General features: G+C 38.1%; 1 protein-coding gene across 1 annotated transcript in view; it reads right to left on the bottom strand.

The window, feature by feature from the left end:
- The window catches only part of LOC110166375 (ephrin type-A receptor 5-like), a 151746-nt gene that overhangs the window by 47244 nt on the left and 79308 nt on the right, over window positions 1-25194 (bottom strand). The window contains 1 exon segment of the mRNA XM_055153197.1: window positions 1939-2063. Within this exon segment, the coding sequence (XP_055009172.1) occupies window positions 1939-2063 (125 nt within the window).

The raw sequence follows: 25194 nt of genomic DNA, 5'->3' as shown, positions 1-25194 counted from the left end.
CTTTACAACATATAAACTATAACCACTATACAGCCACATCAGCAGTTTTGATAATATAATTCAGCTTTGCACATTTGTTTACGTTTTACAGAAATTAAACTTAAAACCACACGGCTAATTTCCATAAACTGTTAGCGCTAATAAAAACAGCTCTTTCCTTGTGCTCTTATGTGGTCAGCTTCTGTTGTATTAAAGGTCACGCCTCAGTGGAATATGTGTTCTTTCTGTGACGGAGGTCGTGCTGCTGATGGTGAGTCTGTTCATTGTGTATATCGCATTGGAGATGGGTTATGTTTTACTTTCCAGTGATCATACGTGTGCAGGTCATACGAGTGCAGATTCGTGTGCAGTCATTTCATTTTATTTATGTTGGTCACTTTATTTATGTCACTACTGTTGTGGTGAAAAGACTGAAAAGTGTTTGTCTTTTGGACGCATGCATACTCAACTTTATGCTGCAGTAAACGGGATACTGCGTATACGCACCACAGTATCCAAGTTACTATCGGAATATACCAGCTACAGTATCCCGGTTTCTCATAACCAGGACACTGCCTTATTTGGGATACCGAAACCGGGATACTGCATATACATGCACCATGACGAAACTCAAAAAACCCGATCATAACCAGGAAACTGATGTGCATGTATACACATTCACTGAGAACTCTCTCTGTAACTGCTGCTGTGAGCCTTGTCATTTTGGTCTTAAAATGTTCATATTAACCCATTCGACATGTTCCTGGTGTTTTTATTTCGCTATTTTGTCGCAATATAAATAAATAACATACATTTGTGTGCCCTTATAACTGCTAGCTTCATGAGCTTCATTTGCTGGGAGCCACTATTAGTGACGTCCCACTCTCTTAGTCCACTTCTTTATAGTATGGCATTTGATATCAAACTGTGCAGTGTTTAATGTCTAAATTTTGCTGTTTATCTATGACCATGACAATTTAAAAACATCTCTGAATTGTGATGGTGATGTAAGATTGTTGATATTTTTAGCAATATTCGGCTGTACACTTATTTATTGTCCAAAAAAGTCAACGTTTATTTGTGTACTAGATGGTCAAAACTAATATATAAGTAACTGTTTTCTGTGATGATCTATGGTTATAAAATGTGGTACAGAACACTATTTGGTATCAAAGCATCACTGCCTTGGTTGGAGGTCTATGGTCACTAAGTAAGTCTAGCCAGAGCATGCATACAGCTATGGTAGCCCTGCAGGGACATTCTATTTTCAGTAAAAGTGACATGACTGTGTTTTTGTTATCTCTGCCAGTTATGAAAAGAAAAGGTAAAAGGCTAATTCCACTGGGTTTTATATGTGTACAATTGAACAGTGATTAAGAACACACACATCAGTTTGCAGTATATTTTTACACGACCACGCTGCAATCATGAAGTGATAATTGGAATTTTAATTAAATCATCATTTATGACTATGCCAAAAAGCACAAGGAAGCGTGAATATTAAACAGATGAAAATAAACCAGTGTGAAAAATGAAGATCACAGCATTTAAACATATTAGCTTTAAAATTGATAACTTGACCTTTGGCGTTTCAAATCAATTAAAATGATTGATTGGAGATATTGATCAAATGACAAAGGGTTAAATATTGACTGAAATATAATTTGGGTGAAATTAAGAATGTTTTGTAAATGTCAAATTTTGGTGATGTTGGTTTCAGGAAAATATTTTCAAGCACAATTAATTTTGTCTTTTAAATTTTTTTATTGTTATTTATTGTCTTTTTTATTTATTTTTTATTATATTGCAAAATATGTACAAAAAACACCAAGTTGTGGATTTAGATATATTCACATTATATAAAATTTGTATTTTTCTTGCAGTATTATTATTCATTATTTTATGTTGCACTATAATCATAATAAAAACTTTCTGTTCATAATACTTGTAGTACTTTACCTTTTCGAAGTACTTGATCTCGTATTCGAGGATGATTCCGTTGGGACGGTCTGGTTCGGCCCAGGACAGAGAGATGCTGCTTTTCCCCGTATGTCCTTTCCTCACCACGCTCACTGGGGATGGAGCTGCAACACACAAGTACACAATCACTGCAGATACAAGTACTAGTACACACAAATATTCCAACAGAAGAGACATGAAATTTAGTTCATTGTTTACTGAATGTTTTGATTTAGCTTAGCTACATGTCAGTGGTTAAAGGTCCTACATTAGCATTAAAAGGGCCATATTACGCTGTTTTCTGATCTGTATACTGTTGTTTCCTCATCACAAACATACCTGGAGTTGTTTTGTTTCATTCACAGATGTTCAACACACAAACGCTGCATATTCAGGCTGTGTTTTTTAACTCCATATATATTCACTGTAATAATTTGGAGGCTTTCAGACCTGGAATTGATCATCTCCACTGAACTAAAAGTAAAAGGTCGCTGTTAACTTGAAAACTACCACTACATCACATCACAAGGTGGAACAGAGCATTTTAAGTGGCATGTGGCCATACCGGCTTGTCAAACCCTAATCTCGTCAGATCTCAGAAGCTAAGCTGGGCTGGGCCTGGTTAGGACTTGGATGGGACACCACTGGGAATTCCCGGTGCCATGGGGGGGCGCCAGTGGCAAAAATTGTCATTGCGTCCTTAGGCGAGGTACTTCACATTGCGAAGTATAAAAGTGGAGTGTGTGTGTGAGTGATGGCGGTGGTCGAAGGGGCCGATGGCGGAGATTGGTAGCCTCGCTTTCATCAGTCTGCCCCAGGACAGGTGTTGAGTGTTGAGTGAATTAATAATGAACTGTAAAGCACTGGGTATCTTGAAAGGTGTTATATAAATGCACTGATGAATGAATGAATGAATGAATTAAATGACATGTAGACAGACCAGGATTACTCCAACATGTGTGAATGAAACAAAACCTTTAAACCATGTTAGAATGTTGTTACCTCATCAAAAACATACCTGGAGTTGTGTTTTGTTTCATTTCCACATGTTGGAGTAATCCTGCATTTTCATATATATTACATATGTGATGTCACAAAGCAGTAGTTTTCAAGTTAACAGCTACCTTTTACTTTTTGTTCAGTACAGATTGTTAATTCCAGATCTGAAGTTATCCAGATGTTCTAGGGAATGTGTATGGTGGAGGTTAAAAACACATGGAATCAGAAACAGTATTGTGTATCAAGTCTCTCCCTTAATTTGAAATCGAGTTTGAAATTGTAGTATTGTTACACCACATCATAAGTCATAAGGATCAGGCTAGAATTGTCACCTCACGTGCAACATTTTCACAGCTTTTAACAGTAAGTCGAAAGTTAAATTACGCTACTTTACGACTTACATAACACGCTCATTAGCAGTGATTAAACAGGAGAAATGTAAAGTTGTAAACGCGGCGGGTGTCCAAGTTTGATGACACCTCAAGCTTTGATGAGTACACAGGAAGCTAATTGTTAGTCGCAACGAGTCTGATGTTGTTCATAAAATATTCAAGTCATTACTGTGCATCAAAGCGACAGAAATGACACAAAAAGGAACACTCTGGAACATTGGTTTAATATGAAATGTGCAGAGGGGTATTGTGGTACACTGCAATAATGATCTATTATTAAGACTGACCCGATGTTTGGTTTTCTTGGTTAATATCCTGTTTTGATCACAGACGGGAGATGTAATTTTAATAATACACTGTGTCATAACAATGGAAGCTGTGTCCAAAATGAATAATGATAATATTGGTAATGAGGTTGCTGAGTATCTGTTGGTTCCACTGTGGACTTTTGCTAATAATATAACGTTGTAGTTGAAGTTATGGGTTAGATACGCCAACGTGTTATGGAAATTATTGTACGCATATACTTTTTGTGCATTTAAAGAAAGAAAAATGAAATGTTGACCCTAGCCATTGGTTACAGAGCGATGAAAATTGGGGTCGTTGCCATAGTGATTGTTAATTTAAAGAAGACTATTGTGTTTGTGTCTGCAATATAGTTATAATTTATAACACTCGTGAGTCATTATGTTATAATTTGCAAATTTTAAATCACCATGTTCATCTAATACAACTTAATAAAAGAAACAAGTTTGCTGACTTCCACGTTAGAAAACTGTGATGCTCAGTGCGAGCTGGTGTAGCTGAAAACGTCATCACAACAAAGAGCCAGTGCCTCAAATAGATGGCTCCACATGACTTTAGCAGGCTGTAGTTTTTTTGTTTTGTTTTTGTTGCTGCCTAATCCTACACATCACATCCATTAAAGGGACAGTCCCAATTTTGCACATAGGACCTCATTTCCTAGTTCCTAGTTTAAAATGTTGGAGTCCTTGTCCTTGCCTGTTGGAGATCCAGTCCTTGTATTTGCAGAGGTCGCTGGTGCTAGGCTAGTGCATGTCAATGGCCATAGTTAGCCTGCTACTAAAAACAATCTTACCCACTCCACAAAGCACCCGGAGCAAATCTATATGATGTAAAAGTTTGTGATGATAGACTAATGTTTGAAATAAAACTAACCTTGCATCTCATGAATTGTCACATGTTGAGGGACTAGTTTCTCAGCAGGAATTTTACTTTGCCGGTAAGATAGGTGCTAGGGGATATCAGTTCGCCGCTGCCAAGCTTTTTACCAGGAAGCACAACTCGCTGCTGCTGCTCAGAAATAAATCCTTCAAATGCAAGGTTGGTTTTACTTCTAAAATTATTCAAGACATTCACATCGACAGTCTGGCGTAATAATAGATTTGCCTTGGGTGTTTTGTGGAGTGAGTAAGACTGTTTTTAGTGGCAGGCTAACTTTGGCTATTGAGGTGTGCTAGCCTAGCACCAGCGACCTCTGCAAATACAAGGACTGGATGGAATATTAAAAAAAAAAAAAGTGTCTCCACACGACTCCAACACTTTGGCTCAATCGGAAATGAGATCCTACGTCCAAAATTCCAGAGTGTCCCTTTTAAGCAGAGCGAAGCAAGTACAGAGCAGTGGAAGTCTTGGAAATAAGCGATTAAAGATGAATCAAACATGAACAAATCACTCCTAATATAAGTTCGAGAAGGGAAAACAACTACAACATGATTTAAAGCTCCGAATAGTCAATTTTGCATAATAGGTCTGTATTATATTTTGAAAAGTGTCAAAAATGTCACTTATAAACAGAAAGCTAAAAATCCATGAGTGAGTTATTGTTTTCCTTTTTAAAAAATGTGGTTAAATAAATTAATGTGTATAATTTACTCTAAATCAACTTAAAATAAAATAATAAAATATTTAAAAAAGTATAATAAATATGTATGTATGATCATGATTTTTGACTGTGGGTGTAATGCATTATAATCAAACAGATCATACAGCAATAAAAAACATTACACATTAAGCATATTTGTATATTTTCCCAGCTGCTTGTGGTAACTTGGCCCAAATACCTGAGTGCACTTGTGCCTAATGAAACCTGCTTTACACATTTGCCACAGAAAAGCACTTGGCTCAAACTCCTGTGGTGTGAACACGCACCAATGTTTTTTTCAAGTCAAGTCCAAGTCAAACCAAAAACTGTTCTAAGTTCATAAATTATGCTAAAATCGCACACTGTTGTGGATGTCACTCAAATAATAACTAAGAAATACAAAATGCAAACCTGTAAATAGGAAAAATTCAACTACGAAAACCCATAAAATTCTTAAAAAGGGCGTACTATACAAAATCAAGCTTTCTTATAACATTGTTCTGTCATCAAAAACATGTCTGTAGAGGTTTTAAATGCACTGCTGGGCAAGTTACTTCAAAACTGTAATGTGTTATTTATTATTACTGTCATTTCAAAGTAATTTTTTTGCATTACAATATTACTGTGTTTAAAATGTAAGACATTACTATTGCATTACTTGTAAGTTACTCTCACCAAAATAACTGTGTGAAGATGCCAAACTTTTGCGCCGTATATGGACTGAACCAGGACTAAACCAGGTCTAAACCAGGACTAAACCAGGACTAAACCAGGACTAAACCAGGACTAAACCAGGACTAATCTTGGACTAGGACTTGGAATCTAGGACCGCCCCTGAGAGAACCCAGAGCCCGTGGAGCAGAGTGTCTGCAAAGCACAATCGGGCATCAGCTGCAATTAGCCCTGTGGAGCGTGGAGCTCTGCGCCGGACCTTTCACCCGCGGTCAGCCGACAGTCTACACGGGCGCACCTCCGGGCCTCTCCCGGCATTTGGAATCGTAACAATGGCATTTCACCACTGCTGATATGGCATTGATTTTAATGAATTTGTGTGAAGAAAAACGAAAAACCCACCACTTCAGTCCAGGTTAAAAATGCATTGTAACACACGTCACTGATATTTGTACCAAGTAAAATATTAAAAAATTTTTTCCCCCCTCTAATGCCTTACATTACTGCGTTACAGCAAAAAGCAATGTATTACAGTAAATCGTTACTTTTATAAGGTGTTATTCCTAACACTGTTTAGATGTTATTCATGCATGTTTCAGTAATTTAGTGGTCTCTCCTGGACCTTATTCAAACCCTCCTTATGGTTATCTGTGTGATTCTGCTCAGCCCACAAGTCTGTCACAACTTGACAAACCTCATGCAATGTGCAGTCCTTTCATTAGTGAGGTGCACGCTGATGTGTTGTGATATTGCTCTGAAGGGGGAGCGAACAGCAAAGAGAGGGTAGAAAACATGTGAATACATTGTTTTCAGTGACTAAAGCATTTTTATATGTTATGTGTTACCAATTGATCCCCTATAGAACTAAAATATAACCTCTTTAAGTTACACACACGTCATGTAAAAATTGTCTTCCGTCGCTATCCAACATCGTCGTAACCCGAGCTGTTTGCCCATCTCTCCACGGGACAATTGAGGCATCCCTGACACATAAAGAGCTTTTAACCAGGCAAAATGCTCCCTTCGGGCGCCCAACCCCCTTCCCCCCGCACCCACCATCGCTCTCTGGCTCTCAATGGGAATAAATCTACCAAACACAGTAACAGTATCCTGAGTGGCGGCCAGCGCACAAAGTGTTATCCGCGACATCTTAAAAGCCTGAAAGCAGACACCCAATCACAGTCAATGCTAAAGCCACGGAGAGAATGGTGCCACTGACCAGAAAGGGGCCTTTTTCCCAGCAGCTTTACAGGTAACAAAACACCAGCACGCACCACAAGAGCTGCTAAGTTTATCCGTCAAATCCTCCCAGAATGGAGCCGACGGAGTGAGGAGCAGAATCAAAAGTTTGGAAAATGAATCGGAAAGTTGTGGATGGTGAAAAGACCAACGAAACAAAAACAAAAGCAGAGGTTGGAAAAAGTAGCTTTGAGGAAGGCAATGTTAGAGCGAACTTCATAAATTTGAAGCTTTGAAGTACTATGTGACATCATACTGTACTGGCTTAATTAAAGGCAGGTCTTTCTGATTACAAACACTTGGCTGCACGGGCGGAGTTTGAAGTGTGGATACATGTTTAACCAATCACACGATTCCAGACCCCTCCTCCACTCTCACTCTCTTTTTTATCCTGCGTTCGAGTATCTTCCGAATCCCCCTTGAACCTCAGATTTGACATCACGTCCGAACTTGAAGTGTATTATTACGTTTCGCGTGTCAGACTTCGTGGATTATGATTATGACTATTCCCTCATCAATTTTTGAAATTTTCACTTCATTTTATGTCATGATTTCTCTTCTGTTACATCCTTAGGGACGTTATTGGCCTTTAAATCAAGTATTTGTTCAATATTGGCCTCACCATAACACCGACTACCAAACCCATTGGCAGTGATACAGATGCAGTAAGGTATTGCAGTGATACAAGTGACTCAGATTGTCACTAAACCACCAAAGTGTCCAAACACAATGAAAACAGTTCATATTTACACGTCACAGTGGGTGCAGCTATCTTCGATTCTGACTCGGAATCCTTGCTCGGTCTACTTTTTCCGCCACCGAGGTCCGAGTCGCGCCGTTCCAGGAAAGGGGCATGTCACACGTGTCGTTAGGTAACTTCCTCAGAAAACCAATTTGGAAGGATAATCGAAAGCAGGATTAGTCCTCCTGGTTTTGCCCAGGTCAACTGCTCTATTTGAATTGTGGTTGTGGGTAAGTTTCGTCACAGATTGGCAACCTCATTTCTTTCAGTCTATACCAAGGCAGTGTGGCTCCTTACGACCAATGAGTATGAATATGTTACTGAAGATAGGTATAAGATAAATAGTATTAATATCCTCTTGTTGTTGATTTAAGTATTCATATTTGGTAACTCACCTTGTTAAATCAAAAATATGAGTGTAGTGATAAGATGTAAACATCAGCAGATGGCAACATCAAACTTTGTGACAATACCACAGAAACTATTTGGTTTTCCGTATGCTACTAGAACCAAAACTAAATCAGGACCACAGTACAGGACAGTACGTTGATAGGGTATGTAGTCTGAATTATTGCCAATGAAAAAAAAAGGAAGTAACTGAACCGAGGTTGTCAGTGCAGATAGAAGACATATGCTTGTTTGTTTTTTCTCATTCTCATTATAAGGACAGGCCATGCCTCATGTGAAAGCTCAGAACTTCCAGAATTCACTCCCTGAGCTGATTGGCAGCAGAGGTTTAGGTCGTGACCATTCAGATCAGAGAGGGACTTTTTAGGTTTTAACCAGCTGGATTTCAGCATCAGAACTGGCAACCCAAATGTGAGAATACATCAGGCTTACAATTGTCATCAGTAAAAGCTACAGTATTTTTGATTTGAACATGTCTACCTCATATCTGGGGATACATATTTTCATTCTTATAAAAGTTAAAATAAAAATGCAACATCGTACCTTTAAAAGAAGATAAAATTAATACCAAACAATTATCGGATTTAAACCAAATAGTTGAACCATTAAGGAACTACTAAAGGCTCTCACTAGTTTTAATCAGCATTGTTGGCATTGCTTTAGATCATTCTCTCCAACATGACTAGCAAAAAATCTGGTGAATCAACAACTCCATTTCTGCCTCCTCCATTTTGACGGTTTGAATAAAAATTACATCTGCATATCTTTTATAACTGTTGACACATTCGGCTGGTAAAAGTTTCATCCCTCTTTGACGCTAATACCGTTGTGTACAAAAAGAGAAAAGAACAGTTGATTTTACATTAGACAAAGTCCGCCCTCGCTCATATTTAAATGCATTAACACTGGTTTGACAGACTAGACAAATATCACCTCGGGCACGCCACCTCTTCCCTTTGTGCAACTTTTTCTCAAAGCCTTAAAAGCCCACTAATATATTCATCACTTCTTTTCGAGTTGTCTCCCCTCTCTCGTCTCCGCGACACCTAAAGGAGCCCCCCACCCTCGCCCGTCCCGCCCCTATCGCCATGACGCCCATCGCACGTCCCCCCCCATGACTCCGAACAAAAGCTTCCTTTCAAACTCGAGACAGACTGAAGATGTACGCCCGCTGAGAGGAGGGAGAGGTGACGGAGGGAGAGGAGGGGTGATGAAGAGTGGGCGTCCGACATGAAGACAAAGTGAGAGAGAGAGAGAGAGAGAGATAGATAGAAAGAGAGAGAGAGGGTGACATAGAGGAGACAGGACTCCAGCAACACTCTGAGTTTAGAAAAGTGTTGACAACAACGCTTTAGCTAAGATGTTTTTAGTATGTGTTGTGTCTGATAATGAAATGCAATGAAACACAACAATAGATATTTTTGGTTTAATAATATATTTACTGAGAGACAATGCCACTCAATTATTGCTAGAGAGTGGGAAATCTATTGGATAGTTATTATTGGACGCCACTGTCAGCATCATGATCATGCAAGAATGAATACATGTGTACGAATCATACATGTATATTAAATTGTAATTTAGATATTTGGTTTGCTATCCGTGTATTTTGAAATCAAGATTCGATTGGTTTAAGTGTAGTGCTAAAATATTTAAGTAAAACTGTGAATCTAAATTGAACATGATATACTGAAAGATGGAAACATGGTATAATGTTTAGTTTTGTTTTTTTCTGATACTTGAAACTCAGTCAAGACATTTACTAGCCTGATTTTCGTGGAAACCGTCTGACCTTGCAACATTAGGGTTCGTTCGCTCGACAGTAAGCGGGTACTTTTTTTATTTAACAAATTCCTGCTATTTGGTCGTGATGTATGTAATGCACCGCTAATGGAGTTAACTGGTATATTAAGCTTTTCCCAAAGCCCGTAGGATGAAGGGCAATATCATCTTTCCCCTTGATAAAATTCATCAAACGTTCTCTTTGTTCCGGCTTTAAATCCTCGATCCATTGTACCAGGTTGTAGCTCTGGTGCTACAACCTGGTCTCTCTTGTTAAGGTTAATGTAAAAAATTTACACTGTCCCTCTCTCACTAAATGAAATAAATAAATAAAATTAATCTCAGGAATTGCTGCCAAAACAGAATGTATGGCTTCGTCTACATCCATCTTGACCACTTTGTTTACTGTTGTGCTGTACCACAAAAGTGACCCAGTCATGGCTTCACAGCTCTTCACTGATTGGCCATTGTGCCGTTTACAGCTTCTGGGGTTCTTGCAAACCGTCTAGTGTATTCTGATTCCTGACCTAGTGGCAGGAGAGAAATGAAATTGAACGGAGTCACTAGGTGGCGCCAGCCTAGCTAGACATTTACAGGCACATTGCTACAATATTGTTTGAATAATCCATCAAGAAAAGGGGAAAAAAAAAAAGAAAGACTTCTGTCAAAACAAAAGGTTTAGCAGGTTATACCTAAGGTCAAGGTCATACCTAAATTGTACATGGAAAAAATAATAAACATACAACATACAGAGATCTTGCCCTTTTGTATGTATTATTTTAACTCTACAAGCATAGTAATAAATTATGTTGTTGTGGACACTGAAAAGACACCCAATAGTTCAGACACATCCCTTCTTTGAAATTCATGTATGACCTGACTCGCTCCGCACAGTTTTGATGGAAATATCTGTTTACCAAGATGCAATCTACACATGCTGAATTACACCGATGTAATAATTTCTCTTTCAGGTGTATAGCATGTCTCATAAGATAACATTATACGTCTTCTACCACAGAGCCGGGGGCAATCTAGATAAAGACGATTCATATTCCGATGGATGAGATGGTGTCTATCAATATTATAAAGTGTATGGATTTTACCTACTGGTTCTTTTTGTTCTGTTAATCTGGGTTCATGAGGTAATCTATTTCGTGTATGGAGAGGTCATGAAAACAGAATGGCCCGCCTTTATGCTGGGCTAGGCTTCTGATAAGAACAAGCATACAACAACGGCTAACATAAGTAGCTCAAGCCCATATCTGACAGCTCCATCAGCCAAATCAATACGGCGTTCCAATATCGGTTTTATTATCATTTAACTACCCCCGGAGAATGACGGAACCAGCGCTCGGAGGCACAGTGGAGGGGAGATAGGAGGCGCTAAGAGAGATTGCTTTATTAAAGTTGTAATATAGCAAAGATGGTGGCTTTCAAACATTCGGATAGTGAGTGGAGCTAACGGCCCGCGAGCGTTCAACAGTGATAGTGGTATTACATTACATTACACAGGTCTGTGGAATTACATGTGCTTTAGATAGTATGGGATAAGAAGGTGACAGTGGGAAAAAAAATATGATTTCCGCTTTTGTATTTTGGTTCTAAACATGTTTGTAGTTTCTGTTTGAGTAATTTGTTTTCAGAATATGAGATAAGAGTTGAGACAGGAAGTCATGTAAGTGTGGGTGAGTGTTTTGTTGTAGATGTCAGTACTGAGAAGCAGAAGTGGGACCAAGTCGTTGTTTTGCAAGTCTCAAGTAAGTATCAAGTCTTTGACCTCAAGTCCGACTCAAGTCCCAAGTCGAGTCTTGAGCCACTGGTCCATAAGTCCAAGTCAAGTCCAAGTCGTCTGCTTTGGGCTTCAAGTCATTTCAAGTCTTTAAACCAAAGTACCAAATATAGCTTAGATTTTTGCAATTTATATCATTTTTAAGATAAATTATACGTGTATATAAGAGTTGTAGGAATAATAATATTTCCTTTTTAAATGTCTTGGCAAGGTCTTAGTGTGAATCATTATGGTCAAAACAGAACAAATTCAGATTTAAACATGCTTTTCAAGTCTTCTCAAGTTACAGGCCTCAAATCCGAGTCAAGTCCCAAATCACTGACCTTCATTCCAGGTCAAGTCCCAAGTTTTATTCTGTTTTATCAAGTCAAGCCTCAAGTCCTAAAAATAGTGACTCAATTCTGACTCGAGTCCAAGTCCCCACCTCTGCTGAGAAGCCATCAAATTATTAACTCAACTAGAAATAGCTTTTAAAGGTGCATTATGTAACTTTTCAGTTGGGGGTCTGTCACCTGCTTTTTTCTGTGGATATGTCATTGTGCTGCTGTGAATGTTCCACAGTATGACATTAGACAGCTCTACCTAACATTTATTTAATTACAGGTGTTTTGACTGCTCAAAAATGGCTAGAAAAACGGGTATTCTTACTATGAACAGGGTTGCCTCTGCGCAGATCTGACCAGTAACTTGGTCAGATTTGGTCTATATTTAATAATACTATATTGTGAAGATTTTCAGACAAATCAATAACATTTCCATGGACAAAAGCATCTGACAGACCCTCCACTAGAAAAGTTACACAATACATCTTTAAAGGGCCCACATTACACTGTATTTTCTGATCTACGTTACACTGTTGTTTCCTCATCACAAACATACCCGGAGTTTTATTCACATGTTTAACACATAAACCCTGTATATTTAGGAGGTGTTCTTCTCTCAAACAGAAAACACTCTGTTTCACCTTATGATGTCATGGGGTAATACAGGAAGTGCTCCGGTGTGTTTTTAAATCTTACACCTTCATTAGAATCTTTTGGATAATTTCGGTTCTGGAATTGCGAATCTCTACTGAACAAAAGGTAAAAGTTAACTTAAAAACTATCACTTCATGACATCACAAGCTGGAACACAGCATTTTGAGCTTCAGAGATATAGACAGACTTATAATAAAAGGTTACTCAAACATGTGAATGAAAACAAACTGCAACTCCAGGTATGTTTTTGAGGAGGTAACATTCTAACATGACTTAAAGATCACAATGGTCCATTTTGCGTAATATAGGACATTACAATATTCATCAGAAACTCCTACATTTAAATAGTACAAGTAGAAGACCATTGGATTCCTAAAAGTCCACAGTCTGGTGCATTTACATTTGCGGCCCTCTTCTGTCTATAGTCCCTCTTACACCTGGGTTATTATGAGGTTTTCTTTCAATCGGCCAAATATAGGCCCACCCACCTCCTGCTATTGTACGCATCATTGACCCCATCTCTGCTCTTTCACATCCTCTCCAATACTATTCACCAAATTTATTTTTTAAATGTCTGCGTAGTTCGCCCAAACAAAAGAACAAAACTAGTCACTTAGTCTAATAATCCGTGAACTAATGTATCACGATTCATTTGATTAATAGCCAACAAGATGAAAAACAATGTATATTTATGGTACATTTACTATGGACGGCAAATGAGCAGAGATAATAGCTCAGTTATTGAAACAAATATTCATATTCTGTAATTGGGTCCAGAATGAGCTTGAAAGAAAGGTGCTGAACCACTGTTGTAAACAATGTAAACATGTATTGTCAAAATTACTAGTGCTTTTTACAGCACTTAGTTATTTTGTTGAGTTCTTGTATTTGGTTCCTAGAGTTTCTCTGGGGACGTATTCGAACCGTCTTTATGGTTAGCGGTAATGCATTATTTATTACTTCTTACTGTCATTTCAAAGTAATTTGTTACAATACAATATTACTGTGTTTAAAATGTAAGGTATTACATGACTACTGCATTACTTTTAAGTTACTCTCACCAAAATAACTGTCACTGATTGTCAAATAACAATCAGCGCACAAAGATGCCGAACTTTTGGGCCATATATGGACTGAACCAGGACTAAACCAGGTCTAAACCAGGACTAAACCAATTCTAAACTAGGACTAAACCAGGACCAACCCAGGACTAATCTTGGACTAGGACTTGGACTCTAGGACCGCCCCTGAGAGAACCCCAAGCCTGTGGAGCAGGGTGTCTGTAATGCGCGATCGGGCATCAGCTGCATTTCTGATCCTCTTGCCAGAGGTCACTCAACTCGATGGTCCTCGCATCTCTGGGCCCGTCCCGACACTGATCATCACCGCAATGATGGCGTTTCACCACTGCTGATATTGTGGTGATTTTAGCGAATTTGTATGAAGAAAACCAAAAAACCCACCACTTCAATCCAGGTGAAAAATGCATTGGAATGTGCCTAGTACGGAGTAAAATATCAATTTTTTCCCCCTGTAAAGCCTTACGTTACTGCTTTACAGCAAAAAGTAATGCATTACAGTCATTTGTTACTTTAATAACACGTTACTCCCAACACTGGTTAGCAGTACGAGCACACGCCTCTTACAAAACAATACACTACAACTTTACAAACCTGACACAATGTGCAGTAGTTTCATTTGCAGAAGGCACTCTGATTGTGTCGTAATAGCACTATGAAGGGGGAGTGACTTAGCATGGGGAAACTGAATCTAGTTAAACATTTCAATATGTTTTGTAATATTTTCTGAAAATATATCATTTTCAAAAGGTACCATGGCGCTGTAGATAGACAACTAATAACCCACAGGAGTGTAATACTCCCTCTTGGGCTCTTTAAATACCATTACACATTTTGATCACATTTTTATATAGCACATTACCATCTTCAAGGCATTCAGAGCATTTTACATCAAGGAACCACTCACCCATTCACATACACATACACACACTCACACATCAGTGTACACAGACACTTGGGGGTGAGGTGGTGTCTTGCCCAAGGACACAACAACAGCATTCAAGTGTGGGAGCTGGAATCACATCGCCAATCTGTGAGTCAGTGGATCTGACCAATCCGTTTATCATTCGTTCATTCGTTTTTCAAAATAAAACCAAAAATAAGAAAATGAAAAAAATAACTATTTTCTTCTTTATGTCCAAAACCAAAATGAAAAACTGATTACAATTAGCTTTTTTCAGTTTTTGAATTTGTGTTTAAATGAATAATGAAAACAAAACTATACAGACAACGTGGTTTAAACTGCAAATAATGAATCATTATCCTTTTTTTCAGTTTGGGTTTGGAGACAAATAATTTTAAAAAGGTTGTTTTTTTGTTTTCTTAGTTTTGGTTTTAGTTTGAAAAACAAATGAACAAATGATATACAGATTTTGACCACTCAGCCAATGATTCAGAATGTTTCTTTGCTGGTTGGTTTGTCGAGAGCGGGATTCGAACTGCCAACCTTCAGATAAGTGGACACTCAACCACTATTACAACCAATGCCCTCCTTCTATCCTTACCCCTCTCAGATCCTCAGCCACATTATCTCCCTCTCTTCCCTCTCTTCCCTCACACTTCCTCCTGTTTTCCCCACCCACGCTTTATTTTAATATTCAGCCCGGGCTTCACATGGACGCCGTGAAATCACCTATCTCACTGATCTCTTATCGACGGTGGCACTTCCTACACATCAAAAAGCCCCATTTTCAAACTCTTCAGCTCTTGTCTTGCCCCCTTTGAAACTTTCTCTAGTTCAATACCTGTTTTATGTCTCTGCACCCTTTGGCCTATAAAGACAAGACAAAAATGCATCCTAAGAATCTGATTCCTTGTGTTTACAATCTAGAACTTAATGATGTCATAATTTGGCCCATTATGACATAATAATGTCATATGGGCCTGTTATAATATTCACGTTTTGGAAGAAATATCTAAAATAGAAATCTACAAACTTTGAATGGGTTGGGTCCTCAAACCTGTAATAGTAGGGGCAATTTTAGTACATTTGTCCTTGCCTGGATTTTTTTTCTTAATTTTGCTATCAAAACTCCCCTTTTACACCCTAGTGTTATACATCCTTTTTTTTCAGTACAATCTGTTATTTCACAATCTGCATGCTGTAGTTGTGTCATATTGCTGTACAATACAAGTTATAGGCCTAGAAATACAAATGAAAAAAAAAAAAAATATAAAATAAAATAAAAAATCTTAATTTAGAGTCTTAGCTACGAAAGTGCAAAATACCAAGTCTGTAACTAAAAATATTCTTATTGTCTCTCAAAACATCAACAAAAAAAGTGCAAACACTCCATGACTTTCCTGGTGCCAGTCATGAAAACAGGTCGTGTCAGGTCCTGAGCATAAAGCCATAAAGTCTTCCATGTATTTCCATGGTGTTTATTACATTTGGATTTGTATCTTTTCAGTGAAATAAACCTTTCAAATAAAAATACCATAGCATGTGTAATTACACAGACCAAGATGTGTAATTTGCCATTTATTTGAGAAATAACTGCACTTAGAGCAACTTTTTCAGTTGCTACGAACACAGACATTCAGAGCAGTCGACCATTTTGACTCTCTACACTCTTTGGCAAAGTTTGGGCAAATCAAAATGGATGGAGCGCATGTGTTTGGCTGGCCCTGGGTTTTCAAAATGGCCACCCATTCAAGTCAATGGGCCAAGGCCAGTGTCGCATGAGTCCAGATTAGCCTTTAGCCCGGCTAGGTACCTCCAGTGGCTGTGAGCCGACCGAGCATGTGCAGTAGTGCTCTTTTCTCCCGCAGGCACACGTGAATGCAGGTGAGCACACACATGGAGCACGGTCTTGTGTATCATGTGATCGATGTGAGCGAAAGGAGCTAGAGCGGACCAGAGCATAACCAAAGCTAACGATTATGAAGCATTTTTTGAGACAACTGAAGGGTTTTGAGCTGAGAAAAAGTTTATGATCTAAAACCAGGTAAAAATTGCCACAAAATCTGACATTTTTGAAAGTTGTAGGTGCCCTGTCAGCCAAACACAAGCAGTCTGTGTTTACATTGGGCTCTATGAGCAAATCTTATCTCAGCCCAGGGGATTTTTTTCGCTGAATTACCAGTGAGTGGCCACTACGGCAACTGGAGGCAGCTACAAGCAGCAACACCCTATTCAGTTATTGTAACAGATCCATGATGTTTGGCAGAAAATTTATTGGACACTAGTTTTCCCTGCGTCATTATGCAGCGTGCGCGTGACGTAGAATAATGCTGGAAATATGTTCAGAAAGCTCCAACTCTCAGCTTTTCAAGTTGTGTGCAGTTATATAAAACATATTCTCAGGTATCGTCAGGCTGGAAGGGTTAGTCTTTTCAACCAGCAACAATCATGTCTTTGGGGTTGAATAATGGACATTGTGAAGTCAGTCTACATCTCCAAAGCTCAAAATGCTCTGTTCCACCTTGTGATGTCATGAAGTTTTCAAGTTAAGAGCTACCTTTTATCTTTTGTTCAGTAGAGATGGGCAATACTAGGGCTGGAGTTATCCAAATGATTCTAGTGAAGGTGAAACAACATTATAACATAAATCACAAAACACCATAATGCAGGTCCTTTAAATTCTGACCAGCCCGCCAGCTCATTTTAAAACTATAGACTCTACAATGTTGTGAAACCCAACCTGTTACCCCAAGCATAAAATAGGAAAGAAGGGTGCTTAGAAGGGTGCTCAAGGTCCTCCTATGGTGATTGCAAGTGCTGTAATATAAGGGCTTGTAAAATACCGCTCATTATGTTTTATAGAGGCATGATTATGGATTAAAATCATTAGTGTAATTGTCTCAGGTAGGGCAGGAGAGCAGTAAAGTTTGATCACAGCACAGGTCAAACTAACCAACAAGGATAGAGGTGATAGCGATGGTGTAAAACAAGATCTGCATTGCCTGTATTTGTGGTTCCAAAAGTGGTCTGAGTACCACCGGCAAATTCCTATCCAGATTTTAGTCCTTCTTTAGAACTATATTAATGGGTTTCAGTTAATTCCTATTATATGCAACCTTTTGATTACATTTTCCAATTCATAAGGTTATATCTTGTTGTTAAATTGTTAATTGTTACGGCAACGGTGCTAATTTTTCATCACTTTGAAACCCATGGATAGCAGTGGTGTAGTCGTGTTTCACTCCAGGTTTAGTCCAAGTTAGAAGTTTTTTTAAGTTTTTCGTTATTTTTGGTCTACTGTGCCGACTGTTGTATATGACATAGGCTACATTTATATGATGACGGTTTGAACAGAAGACACAAAAATGGTGTCGCGTCTTCACTTTTTATTCTGCGTTTAAACAAGCATTTTCGTGAATAAATCTACGTGCTTACGGTGACGCAAAAGTGTGTGGAATTCGACTGGGTATGCATGCCGTCTGGCTCGCTTGCAACGAACTGGTGCATCCAGACTTTGACAGAGGTAATTTTTTTGTGTATTTATTTTATTATTTTGTGTATGTATTTATTTTGGGTAAGTAGAGATTTACATTCTTATACAATGGAAAATATAACATAAGTAAAATCATAATAGAAATGAAAATAAACACAACAAACAATTGCAGTAATTGGAGATCCTTCTTTGTTCACTAATAGTATCTCTGCATATTCTGTACATTTGTTGGGATGTCTCCTGGAAGTTTATTAGGTCCAACGCGTGGAAATGGTCCAACATGTTTCTGTGTACTGTATGTATGTGACGTAAACGCTGACGTGAGCAGATCTGACCAGAGTTTTGCGTCTTGGGCAGTGTAGACGGTTTTAGACTTTTGCGTTTTTAAGCCCCAAAAACGCAGTCACCATCTAAACGAAAGACACTTCGAATAAAATATTGTGTTATTTGTACCCGCAAGTGTTCTCGTGTAAACGGGCCCATAGGCTGGCGCTGAAGTTCCATTGAAACTGGAAGCATGACATCATTGCTACACAACTCCATTGTCTTAAAGCTCAGTTTGAATGGGTGACCTCAACACATTATGTCAGCACCAGAATCAAACAATTTATAACGGTGGCCTAAACAAAGCACATGCGGTCTATTTTCTGCTTATAGTCACTTTTCCTTCCAATACTCGTAGACCTCACCTCTGCCATCCTTGAGAGACATCCTGAAGCAACCTTACCGCCTCGAGCATGTTTTGACAGCCCAAAGAAAAACAGAGTCAGGGTGAACTCTGCGTAAAGGTCAACAAGTTTTAGAAATACTGGTAAATGGAAATCTAATAACACATGTAGACAATGGCAGCTCCGTCTGACCTATAAAACTACAGATATTTTTATTTAAAGAGATGTTTTTTAACTTCAGAGCGGTATTAATACAACATATTTAGACCGCTGTGTTACTTTTTAATGTTTTGTAAATGTTATATTTGCTGAAAACAACATATTAACGTCCTCACCACATCCCTCTCCATTTGCTCTCAGCATTTTTACAACACAATCAATGTGCGTCCTGCTAATGAAGCTACTGCACATTGCATCAGCTTTTGTAAGGGGTATTGTTTTGTATCATGCTTTTGTATAAATATATTTATAGAGAACTGTCGTGTGGGAGCATGGATGATGCAGGTTTGTGGGTCGAGAATTGCACAGAATCGATTGAATAGGACCCGGGAGAGATTTCTAAATTACTGAAACATCTAAACTCTGGCAAATAAATTTCAGACTTTTTAATAATCCTAACTACTACCACTAACTAACTGTCATATATTATTTAACATAAAACTGGCATTGGTAACTACATTATATTAGATTTACATTACATTAGATTTAGATATATCACTTTTTTCTGTAGTTTACTTGCATAAATGTATGAAAAAAATGCATTACAAGCTTTTTATTATGTTATATATATTGTCCAAACTACCGCTGGCAACTACTGCCAGTCCTAAAGACTTAAGAATGCAAGATAGCTGAATTTCAGTGTTAAGTTTGTAAAGTACATTTAGTGTCTGACCCTTCTACTCGGTGTAATCTAATCTAATCCTAATCTGCACTTGGTCCACTGACTGGGGTCTGTTTAATCCTGTTCTAACTGCAGTAAGTGCTGTAGTCTGGGCTAATCCACTCAGTCTGGTGACACATACAAGTACAACACTGGCAGCTCTGTGCACTGTCAGGAACCATCTGCCTGCCTTACACATACTTAAGTAAAACCGTAGACAATCAATGTCATTACCACTACTACTACTACAACTACAAAAAAAGTACAAAGTTCACTACAAAATTCAGTTATTGTATCTAGTCCTTTGGAGAGGATCCCATGGATGATGTTTAGTGACACTCAATTGATATTACTGCTTCCACTACTACTAGTATTGGTTCTGATTAATAACTAGGGGTGTAACGATATCCAAGTCTCATGATACGGTATCGTCACGGTATGAACCTCACGGTACAATATTTATAGCAATATCGTGGGAAAGCTCACAATATGGTGGGGAGCCACACGATAAGGGATGTAACAAAATCCAAATCTCTTGGTAATCTTTTCACGATATACATCTCACGGTACAATATTTATTGTGATATTTTGTGAAGGCTAATGAAACTGTTAATATGCTACTTTTTCCTCTTGACAAGACTAATCCAAAGAACTAAGATTTAAATGTGTTTAGAAATGTTATTTCTTCATGTAGTCTACACTGAAAGGGAGCAAAGGATCGTGGTTTATGTAGTTCCCTCTGTCTTTTTTTAGCTACTGCTGCACCATAACTCTTTTTTTAAGCAAAGAGACTTGTAATTCGATATATTGTGACGGTCCATGATATTATTGAGAACTTTGACGATACGATATCACGATATTTCGGTGATTGTTATATCCCTGTTAATAACACTAAAAATCTATCATTAAAAAAAACAAAAACAAAACAAAACTGTACCATCCTGATATTGCCAAATATAAATTGTAAAATTTTTAAATGTGGTTACATTTTATCAAATGTTAGCTTTTTATCTATGATATATTTATATATATATATATTTTTTTTTCAAAATATAAAAAAACTCAAATGTAACACACACTTTTGTACTACGACTACGACTACTACTATCACTGCTACTACTTCTACTCGCACAATAATCACTCACTTTTCAAATGGCCAGGCATTTACCCATCTGTTTACCCACCAGTAATACTACTACTATTACTACTGCTACTAGTAGTACTAGTAGTACTACTACTACTACTATTACTAGTGCCATCACCACCACTTCTACTGCTCCCTCTATATTCAATCACTTTTTAAATGACCATTTATTTAAACACCCACAATTTTTGAATATTGTTTTTTCTCTCTAACCTCCAAGCCTCGGGGAGAAGGACGATAATCTCATATTTTTCTCATTTTACTACACTGTGGGCTCCCCATTTCATTACGAGCACATAAAATAAAACACACTCTAGTAAACATAAAACAGTCTCCCAAGGTACATGTGCATCTCCATCTCCATTATGACCCATCCCACTAAGTATTCATTATTTACAGCTATGGGGAGTAGAGTCACCCAAGTACACTGCAGTCTTTAATGGCAGGCCACCGGGCAGATGAGTGATGGGAGTTAAAGTGCTGTTTTGTGCTGTTGTTGTTGATTGTGTTTAGAAAGTAAACAGACAAATGACAAAAACTTTCTTATCACTAAAACGTGCTCAAATGAATAAACCTTTACACAAGTGAATCTCTTGAGTGAAATTTTGTGCGGGTAAATACGTGATTTAAATAAATATGCAGTTTCTCTTTGTGTAATTCCTAAATTAAACCGTCTTTCACTTTTACGTTGTGATCCTCACTTACATTTTAGAGTCTGAGCTGAGTTTAAAAGCGCTTTTCACAACTCACAGAGACCAGAGCAGAGTTTTATCATCACATTAAAGCAAACAACAACTAGCATGCTAATGTGCCCATCCTAATTATCGGACAATGAAACAGCTTCAATTCTCAGGAGCTCTTTTACAATATATGTGTACTGGGGCAAGACACATTTTGCTTGAATACATGAGAATAAAAAATATGGTTAATAACAGTGTGCCAGATCTGGATTAGAAAAAAAAATATATATATATTTGGGATTAAATAAAACTACTACGAGTCATGAAACGGCATCATATATTTAGGCCAATGGGCAAAAAGGGTACTTATTACTTGTATTAGCTAATATAATAGAAAAAGTGAATGTATTCTTTATTGTGCCCATAGTGAAGCTTGCCCTCTATATTTGATCCTTTCCACAATACTTCTGCAGCAGCCTGTGTGGAGTAGTAAGCAATTCGGGCGTCCAGGGACCCAGATGTTGAGCTAAGTTTGGACAGAACCATTTTAGCTGGGGGAAAGTGGAGTATCCGGAGGCAGCCCCACAAGACACAGGGATAACATGCAAACTCCACACAAAAAGTTCAACCAAGCTTGGGAACCAAAACGTATTGCTCTAAGGCATTAAGTAGCTGAATGAGCCATAATAAACAGACACTATTAAACTACAACTCGCCGGCTACTACTTTTGGAAATAGCAACAGAAGGTTGAATCGTGTCAACTGGACAAAAGTTTATAGAGTTGTCTGAAAAGGATTGGTTCAGAGGCACTGCTACCATCAGGCAACAGTAGACGACTGCCTAGGGCCCCCAAACCTGCAGGGGCCCCCAACCAATTGCTCTCATTGCCACTCATGTCCAAGGCCTCAGAGCAATTACATTTTCTCTCAATATGGCATTAAAAGAGCAAAGTTTACTTTTAAACAATAATCATAAGAAAAATAATCATGATCATACAGTATGTAATGGATATAAACAGAAATGCAATTGTACGGGCAAAAAAAAAAAAAAAAAAACTGCTTTCAGTTCTGATTAGTATTAGTATTAGTATTGGATTGAGTAGGCGGACTGAACTAATAAGACAAGTTTCCAATCCACCATAACTCAAATAAATACAAATGTGCGTGTCTTAAGAACAATGGGGAAAATCAAACAATAAATATATTAAAAGCAAAGCAAAAAAAACAAAAAAAAAAAATGGTGCATTATAGTGAGGGGCCCAAACTCAAGTTCGCCTAGGACCCCAAAATTGCTCGCTCCGGCACTGGATTGATTTAAATATCTTTCTGAAAGGAGCAGCTAACTACACTGAAACTCACAGACCCTGTAGTTCGTAAGGATTATTTATTAGGTAAATCCATTGCACGACCCCAAGGTATGACCCAAACAAACATCTAACAACTATTGGCTACAGACACTCCTTTTTTTTTTCACTCTTTCATCTTTTGCTATGGAGCCAACCTGGACAACTGAGGGATTACATAGGAAATAACTACAGTCTCTTATCATGCTTTTGTATATTTATGGAGAATTGTCATGTGGGAGCATGGATGACGTAGGCTTGTGTGCTGAGCTTTGCATAAACTCTTACAACTAACCATCAGGAGCGTTCAAATAGGGCCTGGGAGAGATCGTTACATTACTGAAACATATGGATGATATCTAAAATTTCTTCAGGCATGTTTTTGATAAGGAAACAAAACAAAACAAAACAAAAAATATGCATAATAGCTCTTCTTTAAGTGTATTTTGTTGTTGTTAATGTCCATAGATCATAGACTATTGGGGAATCTACAACATTGTTTCTCAAAGACTGGATCCCGACCCTCAGGTGGATCGCAAGAAATTTTTTTGGGTCGCCCGATATGTGTTGTGCTCTCCTCCTGCACCCCAGACTGGAACACGCTACAAAAACGCAGACAGGCCCACCTATCTCATTAGAAATGTTGAAATCTTAAGACATTTTTGAATGATTTCTAATCTTTTTGTAATGATTTTATTGACTGTTTTGTTCCAGTATTGCTGGTTCAATTGAATGTTGAAAAGAAAAAGAAAAGGGCTACATTTACTGTCCAAACAGGTGACTATATGTGACTTTTAAAATATGAGTCCCCAGAAAAAAAGTTTAGGAAACACTGATCTACAGTATACAGCCTGATGTGTCTATGTGTGTTTATGTCAATGTGTGTATGTGAGAAAATGTTGTAACACAGGAAAGTCAAAGCATTTTTATTTTATTTTTTTTAATCCAAACTGCTCCAATATTCTATCTGTTTTTTCATTGCAAATGCCACCTCACAATTTCACCCAAACCTGCTCTGAACAGCTCCTCTCCAGCCAATGCAAAAACTTGAGTTGTCCCATTAATCAGTCCTGACAGGCCTGCAGAATAGCACCTGCTGCCTCTCCCGTATACACCCTCCCAGACATCAGCGTTCATTTATTTTATTTCCCGTTCACCGTGTTGATCCAAACGTGGTGCCTAATTGAGTAGCCCAAGCTGCTATTCCAATGAAAATATCTCCACGCTAAAACAAAGGGCCTTTCAGCGCGTCTCTGCCTCACCGTGGGGAGGGAGCACGAGCGAAAATTAATACAGCGACAGATCTGTTGGACAAATACATGATGATAATATGATCATCTGGCGTCTTTGTTACTAAACTATTATACACACGCCAGCCATGTGACACCATCGCCCGTCTACGCCAGTTTTAGTAAGGAACTGAGAGGCATGACTGAGTGGAATGAATGAAAGTCGCACGACTTCAGTTATGACAACTAATAGCAAAGCTTTATATTTATTGTATAATAATGGACTTTAAAAATGTACTCAATTTTCTCTCTGGTCACAACCAAACACATTGGTTTAAAACACCTCTACCAAACAAACAAGTATCTGCATAATATTTTAAACATTGTTTAGATCACTAAAGTTTCCAGAATTAGGAATTAGAAAATCCATTGGCACTGAACAATACTTTTGAATGCTTGCCCTTGAATCCTTATGTTACTACCACTTTTTGGAAGGAAGGTGCACTACCTGCTTTATTTTTTCATTTTATTTTCTTACCGTTACACCCCTACTGAGTAGGCAAGGCAAGGCAAGTTTATTTGTATAGCACAATTCGTACACAAAGTAATTCAAAGTGCTTTACAGAATAAGAAATACATTAAAATCATAATAAAAACAAATCAAAACATAAATAATCGTGAAGATTAAAATAAAAAAAGAGAGACATAAATTGGAGAGAAGAGTGCGGAATGAAAACCTTTCAGTTATTTGCACAGTCAAACAGAAATGTTTTGAGTCTGGATTTAAACAGCGTCACAGAAGAGTCTGTCTCACATGTTCAGGAAGACTGTTCCAGGTTTTAGCTGCATGAACCTGAAACGCTGACTCCCCTTGTTTAGTCCTGACTCTGGGCACCAGCAGGAGGCCGGTCCCTGAGGTCCTCAGAGTGCAAGATGTTTCATATGACACTA

Source organism: Boleophthalmus pectinirostris, unplaced genomic scaffold (assembly GCF_026225935.1).
Source record: "Boleophthalmus pectinirostris isolate CB_2022bp ecotype Guang Dong unplaced genomic scaffold, ASM2622593v1 HiC_scaffold_18, whole genome shotgun sequence".
In the NCBI taxonomy this organism is placed as follows: domain Eukaryota; kingdom Metazoa; phylum Chordata; class Actinopteri; order Gobiiformes; family Gobiidae; genus Boleophthalmus; species Boleophthalmus pectinirostris.
The sequence above is the reverse complement of the archived record's forward strand: the minus strand, read 5'-3'. Positions and strand labels throughout refer to the sequence as shown.